The 18,541-nt window shown below is 44.6% G+C and overlaps 1 protein-coding gene across 1 annotated transcript in view; it reads right to left on the bottom strand.

Annotated features, from left to right (window-relative positions):
- The window catches only part of LOC120027895 (procollagen-lysine,2-oxoglutarate 5-dioxygenase 2-like), a 96,952-nt gene that overhangs the window by 55,449 nt on the left and 22,962 nt on the right, over positions 1–18,541 (bottom strand). The window contains exon 6 of the mRNA XM_038972991.1: positions 7,616–7,717. Coding sequence (XP_038828919.1) covers positions 7,616–7,717 — 102 coding nt within the window. The remainder of the gene's footprint in view (positions 1–7,615; positions 7,718–18,541) is intronic.

Below are 18,541 nucleotides of genomic sequence, written 5' to 3'. Positions count from 1 at the left end.
TACACAGCTTGGAGGTGTGTTGGGTCATTGTCCTGTTGAAAAACAAATGATAGTCCCACTAAGCCCAAACCAGGTGGATGGCGTATCGCTGCAGAATGGTCTGGTAGCCATGCTGGTTAAGTGTCCCTTGAATTCTCCTCCATGCTTTACGGTGGGAACCACACATGCAGAGATCATCCGTTCACCTACTCTGCGTTTCACAAAAACATGGCTGTTGGAACCAAAAATCTCACATTTGGACTCCAGACCAAAGGATATATTTCCACCGGTCTAATGTCCATTGCTCGTGTTTCTTGATCCAAGCAAGTCTCTTCTTATTATTGGTGTCCTTTAGTAGTGGTTTCTTTGCAGCAATTCGACCATGAAGGCCTGACTCACACAGTCTCCTCTAAACAGTTGATGTTAAAATGTGTCTGTTACTTGAACTCTGCAAAGTATTTATTTGGGCTGCAATTTCTGAGGCTGGTAAACTCTAAGGAACTTATCCTCTGCAACAGATGTAACTCTGGGTCTTCCATTCCTGTGGAAGTCCTCATGAGAGCCAGTTTCATCATAGCACTTGATGGTTTTTGGGTCTGCACTGCAATGATCTTGAACTGTTCCGTACTGACTAACCTTCATATCTTAAAGTTTATGATGGACTGTCGTTTCTCTTTGCTTATTTGCGCTGTTCTTACCATAATATGGACTTGGTCTTTTACCAAATAGGGCTATCTTCTGTATACCAACCCTACATTGTCACAACACAACTGATTGGCTAAACGCATTAAGAAGGAAAAAGATTCCATACATGAACTTTTAAGAAGGCACACCTGATAAATGAAATGCATTCCAGGTGACTACCTCATGAAGCTGGTTGAGAGAATGCTATTATCAAGGCAAAGGGTGGCTATTTGAAGAATCTCAAATAGAACATATATTTTGATTTGTTTAACACTTGTTTGGTTACAACATGATTCCATATGTGTTATTTCATAGTTTTGATTTCTTCACTATTATTCTACAATGTAGAAAACAACCTTAAATGAGTAGGTGTTGTTAAACTTTTGTCCGGTAGTGTATGTTGTAGGGTAAGTGCGGTGGTACGATCTGTACTTGAGCCAGTGGAGGCTGCTGAGGGGAGGACGGCTCATAGTAAAGACTGGAATGGAGTCAATGGAATGGTATCAACCACATGGAAACCACATGAATGGTAACATTCCATTGACTCCATTCCAGCCATTACTATGAACCGTCCTCCCCTCAGCAGCCTCCATTGACCTGATGATATATTCTGCTTTACTATCCAGGCTTCTAAACATTCCACATGTATTTGTTTCTATCCTCGAAAGAACTTAAAAATAGAGTGACGGACAGACGGACGGACAGACGAATTCTAACAAACAGTTCTTACTCCTGTCACTGATATGTCTATAGAGACAGTTACTACGGCTACTGAAATGTCTATAGAGACAGTTACTACGGCTACTGAAATGTCTATAGAGACAGTTACTACGGCTACTGAAATGTCTATAGAGACAGTTACTCCTGTCACTGATATGTCTATAGAGACAGTTACTCCTGTGACTGATATGTCTATAGAGACAGTTACTCCTGTGACTGATATGTCTATAGAGACAGTTACTCCTGTCAGTGATATGTCTATAGAGACAGTTACTCCTGTCAGTGATATGTCTATAGAGACAGTTACTCCTGTCAGTGATATGTCTATAGAGACAGTTACTCCTGTGACTGATATGTCTATGGAGACAGTTACTCCTGTCAGTGATATGTCTATAGAGACAGTTACTCCTGTCAGTGATATGTCTATAGAGACAGTTACTCCTGTCACTGATATGTCTATAGAGACAGTTACTCCTGTCAGTGATATGTCTATAGAGACAGTTACTCCTGTCAGTGATATGTCTATAGAGACAGTTACTCCTGTCAGTGATATGTCTATAGAGACAGTTACTCCTGTGACTGATATGTCTATAGAGACAGTTACTCCTGTCACTGATATGTCTATAGAGACAGTTACTCCTGTGACTGATATGTCTATAGAGACAGTTACTCCTGTCAGTGATATGTCTATAGAGACAGTTACTCCTGTCACTGATATGTCTATAGAGACAGTTACTCCTGTCAGTGATATGTCTATAGAGACAGTTACTCCTGTCACTGATATGTCTATAGAGACTGTTACTCCTGTCAGTGATATGTCTATAGAGACTGTTACTCCTGCCACTGATATGTCTATTGAGGCAGTTACTCCTGTCACTGATATGTCGATAGAGACAGTTACTCCTGCCACTGATATGTCTATAGAGACAGTTACTCCTGTCTACTGATATGTCTATAGAGACAGTTACTACGGCCACTGATATGTCTATAGAGACAGTTACTACGGCCACTGATATGTCTATAGAGACAGTTACTCCTGTCACTGATATGTCTATAGAGACAGTTACTACGGCCACTGATATGTCTATAGAGACAGTTACTACGGCCACTGATATGTCTATAGAGACAGTTACTACGGCCACTGATATGTCTATAGAGACAGTTACTACGGCCACTGATATGTCTATAGAGACAGTTACTCCTGTCACTGATATGTCTATAGAGACAGTTACTCCTGTCAGTGATATGTCTATAGAGACAGTTACTCCTGTCAGTGATATGTCTATAGAGACAGTTACTCCTGTCAGTGATATGTCTATAGAGACAGTTACTCCTGTCAGTGATATGTCTATAGAGACAGTTACTCCTGTCACTGATATGTCTATAGAGACAGTTACTCCTGTCACTGATATATCTATAGAGACTGTTACTCCTGTCACTGATATGTCTATAGAGACAGTTACTCCTGTCACTGATATGTCTATAGAGACAGTTACTCCTGTCACTGATATGTCTATAGAGACAGTTACTCCTGTCACTGATATGTCTATAGAGACAGTTACTCCTGTCACTGATATGTCTATAGAGACAGTTACTCCTGTCACTGATATGTCTATAGAGACAGTTACTCCTGTCACTGATATGTCTATAGAGACAGTTACTCCTGTCACTGATATGTCTATAGAGACAGTTACTCCTGTCACTGATATGTCTATAGAGACAGTTACTCCTGTCACTGATATGTCTATAGAGGCAGTTACTCCTGTCAGTGATATGTCTATAGAGACAGTTACTCCTGTCACTGATATGTCTATAGAGACAGTTACTCCTGTCAGTGATATGTCTATGGAGACAGTTACTCCTGTCACTGATATGTCGATAGAGACAGTTACTTCTGCCAGTGATATGATCTGATCTGTTCAGACATTGCCTGCCTCGGCTGAACTTTGTGTGAATAACAATCTGCTGACCGCAGTAATTTACCCCGGGTGGATACAAGCCCTACTGAGCAAGCTACTAAAATATGGCCGGTTGACAGTGACACCCCTTTAAGTGAAGCTCAATGAAAACCCAAAAGCCATTTCCTCTACCACAGCAGCTCCCTGCTTCCTCTACCTAGAGTGCTTTTTTAGTAAGGGTCTACAGGGACACAGGGCACACCGCCTGTTATTATTGAACTGGGAGGGTTACATGTTGTGTAGACCGGGCACAAGCATGTTGATTTTGTACATCCACACCAGACACGATCCAGACATGATCCAGACACGATCCAGACACACAGGTTAAAAATAGCAAAACCAATATTTGGGGACAGGTCAAAACACATGAAACATTCATGGACATTTAGCTAGCTATCTTGCTGTTGCTAGCTAATTTGTCCTGGGATATAAACATTGGGTTGATATTTTACCTGAAATGCACAAGGTCCTTTTTTTCTGGATCTTTGTAGAATTTTGACCCATTTTGAGTTACACAAAATAGTGTGTCCTCTACTACGTCATTTAATCTACAGATAAACGGGGAAACTATTCGTATCTAGTAATCACTCCTCCTTCAGTAGTAGGAGGAGGGGGAGGAGGAGGAGGAGAGAGGAGAGGAGAAGGAGGAGAGAGGAGGAGAGAGGAGGAGAGAGGAGGAGGGGGAGTTGGAGGAGGAGAGAGAGGAGGAGGGGGAGTTGGAGGAGGAGAGAGGAGGAGGGGGAGTTGGAGGAGGAGAGAGAGGAGGAGGGGGAGTTGGAGGAGGAGGAGTTGGAGGAGAGAGAGGAGGGGGCGGAGGAAAAGGAGGAGAGAGGAGGATATTTTATTTGTATTTCTTTAAGGCCTCATTTGGACTAATCTTTCAAGAGTCCTTAAACATTAAAATACAATTTATAATACAATCACATTTTCACATATGACACACTGTTACAAACAGACATAAAACACTAATATATTGACCAGATAAATACTCTAACAGTCTATAAATATATATTGACTCTTTATCTACCATAGTCCAGCACAACTTTTCTATGTATTATTTTTAATTGTTTTAAAGTATTGTTTGAATTTTTATTTTGAACGGTTTTTGGTTTGCTCAGATAAATGATTCAATATCTTTATTGCTCTGAATCAAAATTTTATTTGGCCTATTTCTCATTTCTGTCATACAGTTGAAGTCGGAAGTTTACATAAACTTAGGTTGGAGTCATTAAAACTCGTTTTTCAACCACTCCACAAATTTCTTGTTAACAAACTATAGTTTTGGCAAGTCGGTTAGGACATCTACTTTGTGCATGACACAAGTCATTTTTCCAACAACTGTTTACAGACAGATCATTTCACATATAATTCACTGTATCACAATTCCAGTGGGTCAGACGTTTACATACACTAAGTTGACTGTGCCTTTAAACAGCTTGGAAAATTCCAGAAAATTATGTCATGGCTTTAGAAGCTTCTGATAGGCTAATTGACATAATTTGAGTCAATTGGAGGTGTACCTGTGGATATATTTCAAGGCCTACCTTCAAACTCAGTGCCTCTTTGCTTGACATCATGGGAAAATCTAAAGAAATCAGCCAAGACCTCAGAAAAAAAATGGTAAACCTCCACAAGTCTGGTTCTTCATTGGGAGCAATTTCCAAACGCCTGAAGGTACCATGTTCATCTGTACAAACAATAGCACGCAAGAATAAACACCATGGGACCACGCAGCCTTCATACCGCTCAGGAAGGAGACGCGTTCTGTCTCCAAGAGATGAACGTACTTTGGTGTGAAAAGTGCAAATCAATCCCAGAACAACAGCAAAGGACCTTGTGAAGATGCTGGAGGAAACATGTACAAAAGTATCTATATCCACAGTAAAATGAGTCCTATATCGACATAACCTGAAAGGCCGCTCAGCAAGGAAGAAGCCTGCTCCAAAACCGCCATAAAAAGCCAGACTACAGTTTGCAACTGCACGTGGGGACAAAGATTGTACTTTTTGGAGAAATGTCCTCTGGTCTGATGAAGCAAAAATAGAACTGTTTGGCCATAACGACCATCATTATGTTGTGGAAGAAAAAGGAGGAGGCTTGCAAGCCTAAGAACACCATCCCAACCGTGAAGCACAGGGGTGGCAGCATCATGTTGTGGGGGTGCTTTGCTGCAGGAAGGACTGGTGCACTTCACAAAATAGATGGCATCATGAGGCAGGAAAATTATGTTGATATATTGAAGCATCCTTATTAAGACATCAGTCAGGAAGTTAAAGCTTGGTCGTAAATGGGTCTTCCAAATGGACATTGACCCCAAGCATACTTCCAAAGTTGTGGCAAAATGGCTTAAGGACAACAAAGTACAGGTATTGGAGTGGCCATCACAAAGCCCTGACCTCAATCCTATAGAAAATGTGTGGGCAGAACTGAAAAAGCATGTGCGAGCAAGGAGGCCTACAAACCTGACTCAGTTACACCAGCTCTGTCAGGAGGAATGGGCCAAAATTCACCCAACTTATTGTGGGAAGCTTGTGGAAGGCTACCCGAAACATTTGACCCAAAACAATTTAAAGGCAATTGTACCAAATACTAATTGAGTGTATGTAAACTTCTGACCCACTGGGAATGTGATGAAAGAAATAAAAGCTGAAATAAATCATTCTCTCTCCTACTTTTCGGACATTTTACATTATTACTAACTGACCTAAAACAGGGCATTTTTACTAGGATTAAATGTCAGGAATTATGAAAAACGGAGTTTAAATGTATTTGGCTAAGGTGTACGTAAACTTCCGACTTCAACTGTAGATGGTGGACAATCTATTCCTAGAATTGACTGAATGTCTCTTACCAACTGAATACTGTTTTGAATAGAGTTTGGCCGTTTTAAATGGTGTATATTATGAAATAAAATAAGCATGTTTTTTTCAATGATCTTGTTGATTGATGACCAACCAAGAGCATTGCGCAACAGAATAACCACATCTCCACCTTAAAACAATCCTTGCTGCTTTGTTCTGGGCATTCTGCAACCTACTAACTTCACTTGATGATGCATTTCCCCAGACCACAGAACAGTAGTTCACCTGACTCTCAATTAATACTTGTGTTGTTTGACCACAGAACAGTAGTTCACCTGACTCTCAATTAATACTTATGTTGTTTGCTGAAGAATCTTTCCCGGTAAATATTTAGCTATCCTTCTGATCATGCATGCTGTTTTATTTAATTGTTTTACATAGATGAGTTATTTGAGACGACCATGATAAGCAGTTGTCTAGCTGCACTCCTAGTAGTTTGGCTTTTGCCACTTCCTCAATTTGTACTCCTCCCATACTTAATTGTAGAGGAGGAGGAGGAGGAAAGAGGAGTTGGAGAAGGAGTGAGGAGGAGGAGAGGAGAGATGATGAGGAGGAGGAGAGAGGTGGAGAAGGGGGAAGAGGAGATGGAGGAGAGAGGAGGAGGGGGAGGAGAGAGGAGGTAGAAGAGAGAGGAGGAGAGAGGAGGAGGAGGAGTTGGATAATGAGAGAGTATGAGGGGGAGGAGGAAGAGGAGGAGGAGGAGGAGGAGGATAAATGAGGAGGAGGAGAGAAGAGAGAAGGTGTGGAGAGGAGAGAGGAGGAGGAGAGGAAAGGGAGGATGGAGAGGAGAGAGGAGGTAGAGGAGAGAGGAAAAAGGAGGAGCAGAGGAGAAAAGAGAAGAGGAGGAGGAGGAGGAGGAGGAGGAGGAGGGGAGAGGGGGAGGAGGAGAGAGGATGAGGAGATAGGAGAGGGAGGAAGAGGAGAGAGGAGAAAGAGATAGGAGGATGAGAGAGGACGAGGGGGAGGAGAGAGGAGGAGGGGGAGGGGGGAGGAGAGAGGAGGATTGGGAGGATGAGGGAGAAGGGGGAGGAGGAGAGAGGAGGGAAGGGAGAGGAGGAGGAGAGAAGAGGAGGAGGAGGAGAGAGGACAGAGGAGGAGGAGGAGAGAAGAGGAGGAGGAGAGAAAAGGAGAGAGGAGGATGAGGAGGGGAGGAGAGAGGACAGGGGGAGGAGAGAGGAGGGAAGGGAGAGGAGGAGGAGAGAGGACAGATGAGGAGGAGAGAGGACAGAGGAGGAGGAGAGAAGAGGAGAGAGGAGGATGAGGAAGAGGAGAGGAGAGTGGAGTGGAGTGGAGTGGAGTGGAGTGGAGTGGAGTGGAGTGGAGTGGAGTGGAGGAGTGGAGTGGAGTGGAGAGGAGGAGAGGAGAGGAGAGGAGAGGAGAGGATGAAATCTCAGGTTCTCAGGATTCACTCACTTTAAGCTGAGACAAATCCACCATGTTGTGGTCACAGATGCCACAGCCTCTCTCATAGTTCCAGGCATTGGGGATGTAGTTTCCTAGATAGTTTAAATACATCTGGAAGAAAAAAAGAACAAATAAATCATCACATGAACAAAGAAACTACATGGTTATTTAAAAGTTTAATTATCCTTTACAAAAACATTCTATATTAGAAGATGATTTCATCCCATGAGAAGTATATTCCGTGCTGGCGTTTGGTCCATGTGGTGATTCAGAGCAGGTCAGTAGGACTGCATTCCAAATGGCATCCTATCCTCTAGATAGTGCACTACTCTTCACCATAGCCCTGTGGGGCCAGATCTAAAGTAGTGCACTACTCTTCACCATAGCCCTTCTGGGGCGTAATGTAGGACTCACACTAGTGAGATGGTCAGTCTGGACTGAGAGGTCACTGACAGTTCAGAGCAGACGATTAAAGACCAGAACACCCATAAACGTTTCCTCTGTCAAATCTACACTGACTAAATGGACTGTAATTATCCTGTCTGAAGTCACTTCCCAGAATGTATCTGCAGTGTTTTCAACATGTCATATATAGGTGTTCCAGGTTAATTCACTCTCCTTAAGAGAAGTATGTTCCCCTACTTACTAGTGTCAACGTGACCCGAGACAGAAATGGACAGCAGTTTGGACACACAGTAATTCATCAGAACAAAAATATATGTGATCCAATCAAAGATATCCCCAAAGCGCACACACGCACACGCACACACACACACACACACACACACACACGCACACGCACACGCACACGCACACGCACACCCACACACACACACACACACACACACACACAGGAAGCATTTTAACAACAGTAGTGTTTGGATTCATGTCTTCATGTCTAAACAACAACAGATTCTCTGGCAACTAATACATGATAGAGCTGTTGGAGGTTAACTCTGTGTACGTTGTGTGTGTTTGTGGTTGTGATGACTGGAAGCTAGGGATTATCCATTTCATCTCGTCTGACGACAACAACCGCACTACAGATGTCTTCTAGATGCAACTAACCCAGACTTTATTCAAAGGTAGTCCAGTTAAACTGTTGTGGTAATCCCAGATTAAGAGATGTAATCCCAGATTAAGAGATGTAATCCTGGTGTATACCTGACAGGCGGTTACGGATGAGCCGTGGAACAGGTCAATGGGCGGAAAACTATCTCTCCTCCCCAAAAAAGAAAGTGAAATCCCTCTTTCTCTCCCCATATTCCTCCCCATCTCTCCATCTTCCTCCCCATCTCCCCATCTTCCTCCCCATCTCTCCATCATCCTCCCCATCTTCCTCTCCATCTCTCCATCTTCCTCCCCATCCCTCCATCTTCCTCCCAGTCTCCCCATCTTCCTCCCCATCTCTCCATCTTCCTCCCCATCTCTCCATCTTCCTCTCCATCTCTCCATCTTCCTCTCCATCTCTCCATCTTCCTCCCCATCTCCCTCCCCATCTTCCTCCCCATCTCTCCATCTTCCTCTCCATCTTCCACCCCATCTCTCCATGTTCCTCCCATAAAAGAGATAGGCCTCCAGCCAGCCCACTGTCTTCACTCTAATAACTCACTGACAGCTGCTGGTACGGGTTTACAGGCTGATGAATGAAACAGCAGTCCTTGGGGGCTCCAGGCCAAAGGGAGAGGCTGCAGGGTCTGGAGGTCTAACCAGGCTGGGCTGCACATCCTTGGGTCTTAGCGAGCCCCAACTCCAGCCTGCCTGGAGGGTTAGAGACCGTTGAGGCTAGCTGGACTGACTAGGCTCCTGGATCATGGCTGCTTCCCAAACGGCACCCTATTCCCTATATAGCGCACTACTTTAGACCAGAGCCCTAAGGCACCCTATTCCCTATATAGCGCACTACTTTAGACCAGAGCCCTAAGGCACCCTATTCCCTATATAGCGCACTACTTTAGACCAGAGCCCTAAGGCACCCTATTCCCTACACAGTGCAATAGGGCCTTTGGGAATAAGAGCCATTTGGGAAGCACTTTAGGAGTGAATGCAGCAGATGTTAGAGGGCTGTTGTTGAGGAGAATGACTCAACACTGTGGTGGGTGGGTTTAATGACGTGTGGTGGATACCAGAGAACAGTGATGGGGCAGAAAGAGATGGAAAGCTGTGAAGAAAGGCCAGAGGGATAGAAAAGCCTCCCAAGAGAATGATTACTGTATGTACCAGAGATCTCACCAGAACTCACTGACCTCAGAGCTATGAAACTGCTACCGGGGGAGGGATGGAGAGAGAGGTTTAGGGGCAGGGAGAGGAATGAAGGGATGGAGAGAGAGGCTTAGGGGCAGGGAGAGGGATGGAGAGAGAGGCTTAGGGGCAGGGAGAGGAATGGAGGGATGGAGAGAGAGGCTTAGGGGCAGGGAGAGGAATGGAGGGATGGAGAGAGAGGCTTAGGGGCAGGGAGAGGAATGGAGGGATGGAGAGAGAGGCTTAGGGGCAGGGACAGGAATGGAGGTATGGAGAGAGAGGCTTAGGGGCAGGGAGAGGAATGGAGGGATGGAGAGAGAGGCTTAGGGGCAGGGAGAGGAATGGAGGGATGGAGAGAGAGGCTTATGGGCAGGGAGAGGATTGGAGGGATGGAGAGAGAGGCTTAGGGGCAGGGAGAGGAATGGAGGTATGGAGAGAGAGGCTTAGGGGCAGGGAGAGGAATGAAGGGATGGAGAGAGAGGCTTAGGGGCAGGGAGAGGAATGGAGGTATGGAGGGAGAGGAATGGAGGGATCGAGGGAGAGGAATGGAGGGATTGAGGGAGAGGAATGGAGGGCTTGAGGGAGGGGGTTGGTAGGGATAGAGGGAGGGGGTTGGTAGGGATAGAGGGAGGGGGTTGGTAGGGATCAAGGGAGGGGGGGTTGGTAGGGATAGAGGGAGGGGGTAGGTAGGGATAGAGGGAGGTAGGTAGGGATAGAGGGAGGGAGGTAGGGATAGAGGGAGGTAGGTAGGGATAGAGGGAGGGAGGGGGTTGGTAGGGATAGATGGAAGGGGGTTGGTAGGGATAGAGGGAGGGGGGAGGTATAGTGAGAGATAGAAGTAAGGAGTGAGAGGGAAAGGCCGTCAGGGAGTAAGGAGGAGGGAGTGTTACTAAACGTTGGCCGGACCTTAGTCCTCCTTACTCCTCCACATAATGACCAGCTGGATTCCAGAGAAGTTCCCTCCACACAGATTCTAAAGAACCCCATAACGTCCCCCCTCACATACATTTTGTATGGTGTTTACTCTATACAAGAGCAAGGTAATGTTGACTGGAAGGTCTTCACTTCAGCTTCACTCTGTAGCATGCAGCTCCATTCAGTGCATAGTAAGTAATGCCTAACTTGGCTCACGAGTACTATATATAGTATCACACTCAGGTACACGTTAACAGCAGTACTATATATAGTATCACACTCAGGTACACGTTAACAGCAGTACTATATATAGTATCACACTCAGATACACGTTAACAGCAGTACTATATATAGTATCACACTCAAGTACACGTTAACAGCAGTACTATATATAGTATCACACTCAGGTACACGTTAACAGCAGTACTATATATAGTATCACACTCAGATACACGTTAACAGCAGTACTATATAGTATCACACTCAGGTACACGTTAACAGCAGTACTATATAGTATCACACTCAGATACACGTTAACAGCAGTACTATATATAGTATCACACTCAGATACACGTTAACAGCAGCGCCATCTATTGGCTTGGCTACATCTCATAACATCTTCTTTTACCCAACGAATGAAGATAACTCGTCCTCGCCTCGTAAACAGGAGAACTGGGGTTAAACCCTTACCAGTGAAAACATTACACTGTTAACAAAAACATATACCTATGTTCTTATTCAAGTATCTTAAATAAGCAATCACTTTAAAGTCAATAAACAGACTACCCTCATCCCTTTTACAATTTTTTTTTACAAAAAATATGTAATCTTTTAGATGAAATAACCTAGTCTCTGGAGTATCTCACAGGCGGCGTGATATTTGGTTCTGGGGTGTCTCAGAGTTATATTTGAGATATTTGGTTCTGGGGTGTCTCAGAGTTATATTTGAGATATTTGGTTCTGGGGTGTCTCAGAGTTATATTTGAGATATTTGGTTCTGGGGTGTCTCAGAGTTATATTTGAGATATTTGGTTCTGGTGTGTCTCAGAGTTATATTTGAGATATTTGGTTCTGGGGTGTCTCAGAGTTATATTTGAGATATTTGGTTCTGGGGTGTCTCAGAGTTATATTTGAGATATTTGGTTCTGGGGTGTCTCAGAGTTATATTTGAGATATTTGGTTCTGGGGTGTCTCAGAGTTATATTTGAGATATTTGGTTCTGGGGTGTCTCAGAGTTATATTTGAGATATTTGGTTCTGGGGTGTCTCAGAGTTATATTTGAGATATTTGGTTCTGGGGTGTCTCAGAGTTATATTTGAGATATTTGGTTCTGGGGTGTCTCAGAGTTATATTTGAGATATTTGGTTCTGGGGTGTCTCAGAGTTATATTTGAGATATTTGGTTCTGGGGTGTCTCAGAGTTATATTTGAGATATTTGGTTCTGGGGTGTCTCAGAGTTATATTTGAGATATTTGGTTCTGGGGTGTCTCAGAGTTATATTTGAGATATTTGGTTCTGGGGTGTCTCAGAGTTATATTTGAGATATTTGGTTCTGGGGTGTCTCAGAGTTATATTTGAGATATTTGGTTCTGGTGTGTCTCAGAGTTATATTTGAGATATTTGGTTCTGGGGTGTCTCAGAGTTATATTTGAGATATTTGGTTCTGGTGTGTCTCAGAGTTATATTTTCAGGCAGTGGAGCTGCTGCCATATCAGCAGTCTGTTGTTCACCACCTGCTGGGTTGGCGTGTTCGTTCCACGGTCCTCAGTCATCCTCATCCGTGTTTGTTTGGTGGTCGTTCGGAGGGGCGGTGCGGGGCGGGGGGGGGGTCCCGAGTTGTTCAGTCACTGGACGAATGTCTTTTCTGTTTCTGCTGTATTTTTTTTTTACTATTCACTAGTACTTCATACGACCGGTCACTGTGTTGATCAGTGAAAATGTCCAGCGTCCAAGTGCTGGCTGAGTTGTTGGGGTGGAAAATAACCCTTACTGCTTGTCCTTGGATGATGTTGAGCATGTGTGTCATAGTGGTGTTTTGCTGTCAATGACATGTTGTACCAATTGGGGTTTGAGCAGTTTTTTCATGGTGGGTAGGATCATGTGTGTGTGTGTGTCTGGACACCTAGAGAACTGTTAAATCCCTCTGTTGGGATTATTCCTCCATTCCAACACTGCTTTCCATGGGTCTTCACCATCCATCGCAGCCTTTTTTAGGAGCGTTTTGGCAATTTTCACTGTTGATTCCGCTTTGCCATTGCTTTGGCTTTGATACGGTGATGCCTTCACATGTTTAAAGTCCCACTCATCAGCACATTTTATAAAGACCATTCCGGAGAAAGGGTGGCCCTTACTAGAAACAACAGTGTGGGCAACGCCATATCTGCTGACCTGCTTTTATCAGCATTCAACGATGGTGTCTGATGTGGTGTCAGTCAGCTTGTCGAACTCCCTAGTAGTGTCTCCTTGTGTTGTCTCTTCTGGATGGATTTGGTAGGGGATGAGTGTCTCCTTGTGTTGTCACTCTTCTGGATGGATTTGGTGGGGGATGAGTGTCTCCTTGTGTTGTCTCTTCTGGATGGAGTTACAGGTGGGGGATGAGTGTCTCCTTGTGTTGTCTCTTCTGGATGGAGTTACAGGTGGGGGATGAGTGTCTCCTTGTGTTGTCTCTTCTGGATGGAGTTACAGGTGGGGGATGAGTGTCTCCTTGTGTTGTCTCTTCTGGATGGATTTGGTGGGGGATGAGTGTCTCCTTGTGTTGTCTCTTCTGGATGGATTTGGTAGGGGATGAGTGTCTCCTTGTGTTGTCTCTTCTGGATGGAGTTACAGGTGGGGGATTAGTGTCTCCTTGTGTTGTCTCTTCTGGATGGATTTGGTGGGGGATGAGTGTCTCCTTGTGTTGTCTCTTCTGGATGGATTTGGTAGGGGATGAGTGTCTCCTTGTGTTGTCTCTTCTGGATGGATTTGGTGGGGGATGAGTGTCTCCTTGTGTTGTCTCTTCTGGATGGATTTGGTAGGGGATGAGTGTCTCCTTGTGTTGTCTCTTCTGGATGGATTTGGTGGGGGATGAGTGTCTCCTTGTGTTGTCTCTTCTTGATGGATTTGGTGGGGGATGAGTGTCTCCTTGTGTTGTCTCTTCTGGATGGAGTTACAGGTGGGGGATGAGTGTCTCCTTGTGTTGTCTCTTCTGGATGGATTTACAGGTGGGGGATGAGTGTCTCCTTGTGTTGTCTCTTCTGGATGGAGTTACAGGTGGGGGATGAGTTTCTCCTTGTGTTGTCTCTTCTGGATGGATTTGGTGGGGGATGAGTGTCTCCTTGTGTTGTCTCTTCTGGATGGATTTGGTGGGGGATGAGTGTCTCCTTGTGTTGTCTCTTCTGGATGGATTTACAGGTGGGGGATGAGTGTCTCCTTGTGTTGTCTCTTCTGGATGGAGTTACAGGTGGGGGATGAGTGTCTCCTTGTGTTGTCTCTTCTGGATGGATTTACAGGTGGGGGATGAGTGTCTCATTGTGTTGTCTCTTCTGGATGGATTTGGTGGGGGATGAGGTTCTCCTTGTGTTGTCTCTTCTGGATGGATTTGGTGGGGGATGAGTGCCTCCTTGTGTTGGGTCTTCTGGATGGAGTTACAGGTGGGGGATGAGTGTCTCCTTGTGTTGTCTCTTCTGGATGGATTTGGTAGGGGATGAGTGTCTCCTTGTGTTGTCTCTTCTGGATGGAGTTACAGGTGGGGGATGAGTGTCTCCTTGTGTTGTCTCTTCTGGATGGATTTGGTGGGGGATGAGTGTCTCCTTGTGTTGTCTCTTCTGGATGGATTTGGTGGGGGATGAGTGTCTCATTGTGTTGTCTCTTCTGGATGGATTTGGTAGGGGATGAGTGTCTCCTTGTGTTGTCTCTTCTGGATGGATTTGGTGGGGAATGAGTGTCTCCTTGTGTTGTCTCTTCTGGATGGATTTGGTGGGGGATGAGGTTCTCCTTGTGTTGTCTCTTCTGGATGGATTTGGTGGGGGATGAGGTTCTCCTTGTGTTGTCTCTTCTGGATGGAGTTACAGGTGGGGGATGAGTGTCTCCTTGTGTTGTCTCTTCTGGATGGAGTTACAGGTGGGGGATGAGTGTCTCCTTGTGTTGTCTCTTCTGGATGGATTTGGTGGGGGATGAGTGTCTCCTTGTGTTGTCTCTTCTTGATGGAGTAACAGGTGGGGGATGAGTGTCTCCTTGTGTTGTCTCTTCTGGATGGAGTTACAGGTGGGGGATGAGTGTCTCCTTGTGTTGTCTCTTCTGGATGGAGTTGGTGGGGGATGAGCGTCTCCTTGTGTTGTCTCTTCTGGATGGAGTTGGTGGGGGATGAGCGTCTCCTTGTGTTGTCTCTTCTGGATGGAGTTGGTGGGGGATGAGCGTCTCCTTGTGTTGTCTCTTCTGGATGGAGTTGCAGGTGTGGGATGAGTGTCTCCTTGTGTTGTCACTCTTCTGGATGGATTTGGTGGGGGATGAGTTTCTCCTTGTGTTGTCTCTTCTGGATGGAGTTACAGGTGGGGGATGAGTGTCTCCTTGTGTTGTCTCTTCTGGATGGATTTGGTGGGGGATGAGTGTCTCCTTGTGTTGTCTCTTCTGGATGGATTTGGTGGGGGATGAGTGTCTCCTTGTGTTGTGTCTTCTGGATGGATTTGGTGGGGGATGAGTGTCTCCGTGTGTTGTCTCTTCTCAACGGATTTGCAGGTGGCACATTTGCTGATAAAGACCTTTACGTCCTGCGTAATCTTTGGCCAGAAAACAGCATCACGTGCCTTTCTGAATACTGGCCTCTATGCCTGATTGGCCAGAGTGTATTTTGGGTAGAGTGTCAGCATGTAACATGTCAGGGATGTAGACCCTGTTTCCTTTAAATATCAGTCCATTTTCTGTGGTGAGCTCCTCTTTGTACGTCCAGAAACCTTTCAGTGTGTGACTCACAGCCCGTTTGGTTCCTTGCCAGCCGTGGTTGATTTGTGCATACAGAGCCTGGTACAGTGTGTCTGGGAACAGTGTGCTTTGATTGACTCCATTGTCTTAGTTGAGATGTTGACGTCCCTGGTGTGATCCACCTCTTTTCCAGGTCATTTGTGACTAGACCCATAGCGTAGACCGTGGCTGGTGTTCACATTTGTCTGTGCTCTGTGGTTGATTGAGCTGTTCTGGACAGGAAGTCAGCTCCGTGTATTTATTGGCTTTGTTTGTATTGCACGTGGAGTTGGTATCTCTGTAGCCTTATCAACATTCTCTGCAGTCGTTTGGGTGCTGTGAGTAGGGATTTCTTGAAGATCGTCTCAAGCCGTTTGTGGTGGCTGTGTATAGTGATAAACTCTCTGCCATACAGATACTGGTCAAACTTGTCACATGCAAAAACAATTGAGAGAGACATTGAATCTGGGTATATCTTTGTTCTGTCTGAGTCAATGTTCTGGAGGCAAAAAAAAGCAACAGGATTGTCCTTTCTGTAGAAGGGCTCCAACCAAACCTGCCTCACTGGCATCGCACTGCCGTGTGAGTTCATCATTCAGGTCGTAGTATTTGAGCACTAGGTGTTGTGACTGTTTGATAGTCTCAACTGCTGCGTCATGCTGTGGTATCCGTGTCCAGTCAATGTCCCTGTCAGTCAGTCTTCTGAGCGGCTTACACACATCAGATAGGCGGGGGCATAACTTTTGCAAGATAGGTCACAAACCCCAACTTTGAAGTCGGTCGGTGTTAACCCATGTTCTGAACGCCTGTTATTTTCTCTGGGTCAGGGCGAAGGCCCTCTGTGTTGAGAAGAGGACCCATGTATATCACACTAGGTAGCTTTAACCTGAGTTTCTATTTGTTCAGCTTCAGGTTGACATGTCTTGCTCTGTGCAGGAGAACTGTAAGGTTTCTGTCATAATCTGACATCGCCTCTTCCTGTGTGTCACCACATCCATAGAGGAGAACGTCATCTGCGATCACACTCATTCCTTTTAGGTCCCTGTAGTCCTTCACCAATGTCTGTGCTGGTAATCTTCAGCTGCTGGCTTGATTCCAAATGGCATTCTCAGCCATCTATACCTGCCTACTACTTCCTGTCCAGGAAGTTGTTAGATAGCTGCTCACTTCATGAAGTTTGAAGTGCCAATATCCATCTTTGGCATCAAGTACTGAGAATACTTTTTGCGTTGGATATTACGTGTAGAATCTCTTCTATTGTGGCCATCTGGAAGTGTGATCTCAGTGAGGCTTGTGTTGAGTGCACTGGGGTGCATGTATATTCGTAGTTAACTTCTTGAGCCTATGGGGGCGCCATTTCGACTTTGTAAAAATGAGTTCCCAAATTAAACTGCCTCGTACTCAATTCTTGCTCGTACAATATGCATATTATTATTACTATTGGATAGAAAACACTCTCTAGTTTCTAAAACCGTTTGAATTATTTATCTGAGTGAAACAGAACTCATTCTGCAGCACATTTCCTGTCAGGGAGTGAGATTTCAGAAATCGAGGTCCCTGTTCTGAGGTCAGTTTATAAGTCCCCATGTAAGCCATCGGGCTACATGCACTGCATACATCTTCCTCTAGATGTCAGTAAGCGGGGAGAATTTGAATGGAGTGGATTGCGCAATCTGGGACCCTATATAAGACCGTGGAACGGAAGTACCGTCCTTTTCAACGGTGCGCCTGGCGCAAGAAGACATCACAATGGCGTCCTGCAAACGCTTTTGTTTTAGTAGTTCTATATCTCCGGTCATGTTTTTATTCGTTATAGGTGTTAACCTTTTACGGGGGCAGCCCGACACCGGTACACTTATGACAACATCCAGCTCAAAGTGCAGGGCGCGAAATTCAAAATCTATTTTTTTTTAATATTTAACTTTCACACATTAACAAGTCCAAGACACCAGATGAAAGGTGCACATCTTGTGAATCAAGCCAACATGTCCGATTTTTAAAATGTTTTACAGGGAAGACAAAATATGTAAATCTATTAGCTAACCACGTTAGCAAAAGACACCACTTTTCTAACTCCATCAGTTTCTTACTCCATCACTAGCTATCACAAATTCGACCAAATAAAGAAATAAATAGCCACTAACCAAGAAACAAATTCATCAGATGACAGTCTGATAACATATTTATTGTATAGCATATGTTTCGTTCGAAAAATTTGCATATTTCATGTATAAACCATAGTTTACATTTCAGCTACAATCCGAAATTGCACCGAAAGCAGCCATAATATTTACAGACACCAACGTCAAATAGCTAATTACTCATCATAAAACATTTCTGAAAAATACATAGTCTGCAGCAATTGAAAGACAGGCATCTTGTGATTCCAAACAATATTTCCGATTTATTAAATGTTTTACAGCGAAAACAAAATGTATCGCTATATTAGCGTAGCTACAATAGACAGAAATAATTGGGCGCCCACGGCCAGTTCACATGCACGACAGATATATGAAATAACATCATAAAATGGGTCTTACTTTTGCTGATCTTTCATCAGAATGTTGAAGAAGGTGTCCTCTGTCCAGATGAGTCGTTGTTTGGATTCAGAATGGCAAATTTCCCTCTTCAATTAGCATTGGCACTAGCCGAGTGGCACAAATTTCTCCAACGTAAACACAGTCAGAGAACGGAACACGGCAAAACTCCCGAAAAAATTTCAATAATCTGATTAAACTATATTGAAAAAACATACATTACGATGATATGGTCACATGTATCAAAAAAAATTCGAGCCGGAGATGTTAGCCGTTCGTTACGAAGGCAAAACAGAAGTCAATCCCA

The sequence above is a fragment of the Salvelinus namaycush genome, chromosome 33 (assembly GCF_016432855.1).
Source record: "Salvelinus namaycush isolate Seneca chromosome 33, SaNama_1.0, whole genome shotgun sequence".
In the NCBI taxonomy this organism is placed as follows: Eukaryota; Metazoa; Chordata; class Actinopteri; order Salmoniformes; family Salmonidae; genus Salvelinus; species Salvelinus namaycush.
The sequence above is the reverse complement of the archived record's forward strand: the minus strand, read 5'-3'. Positions and strand labels throughout refer to the sequence as shown.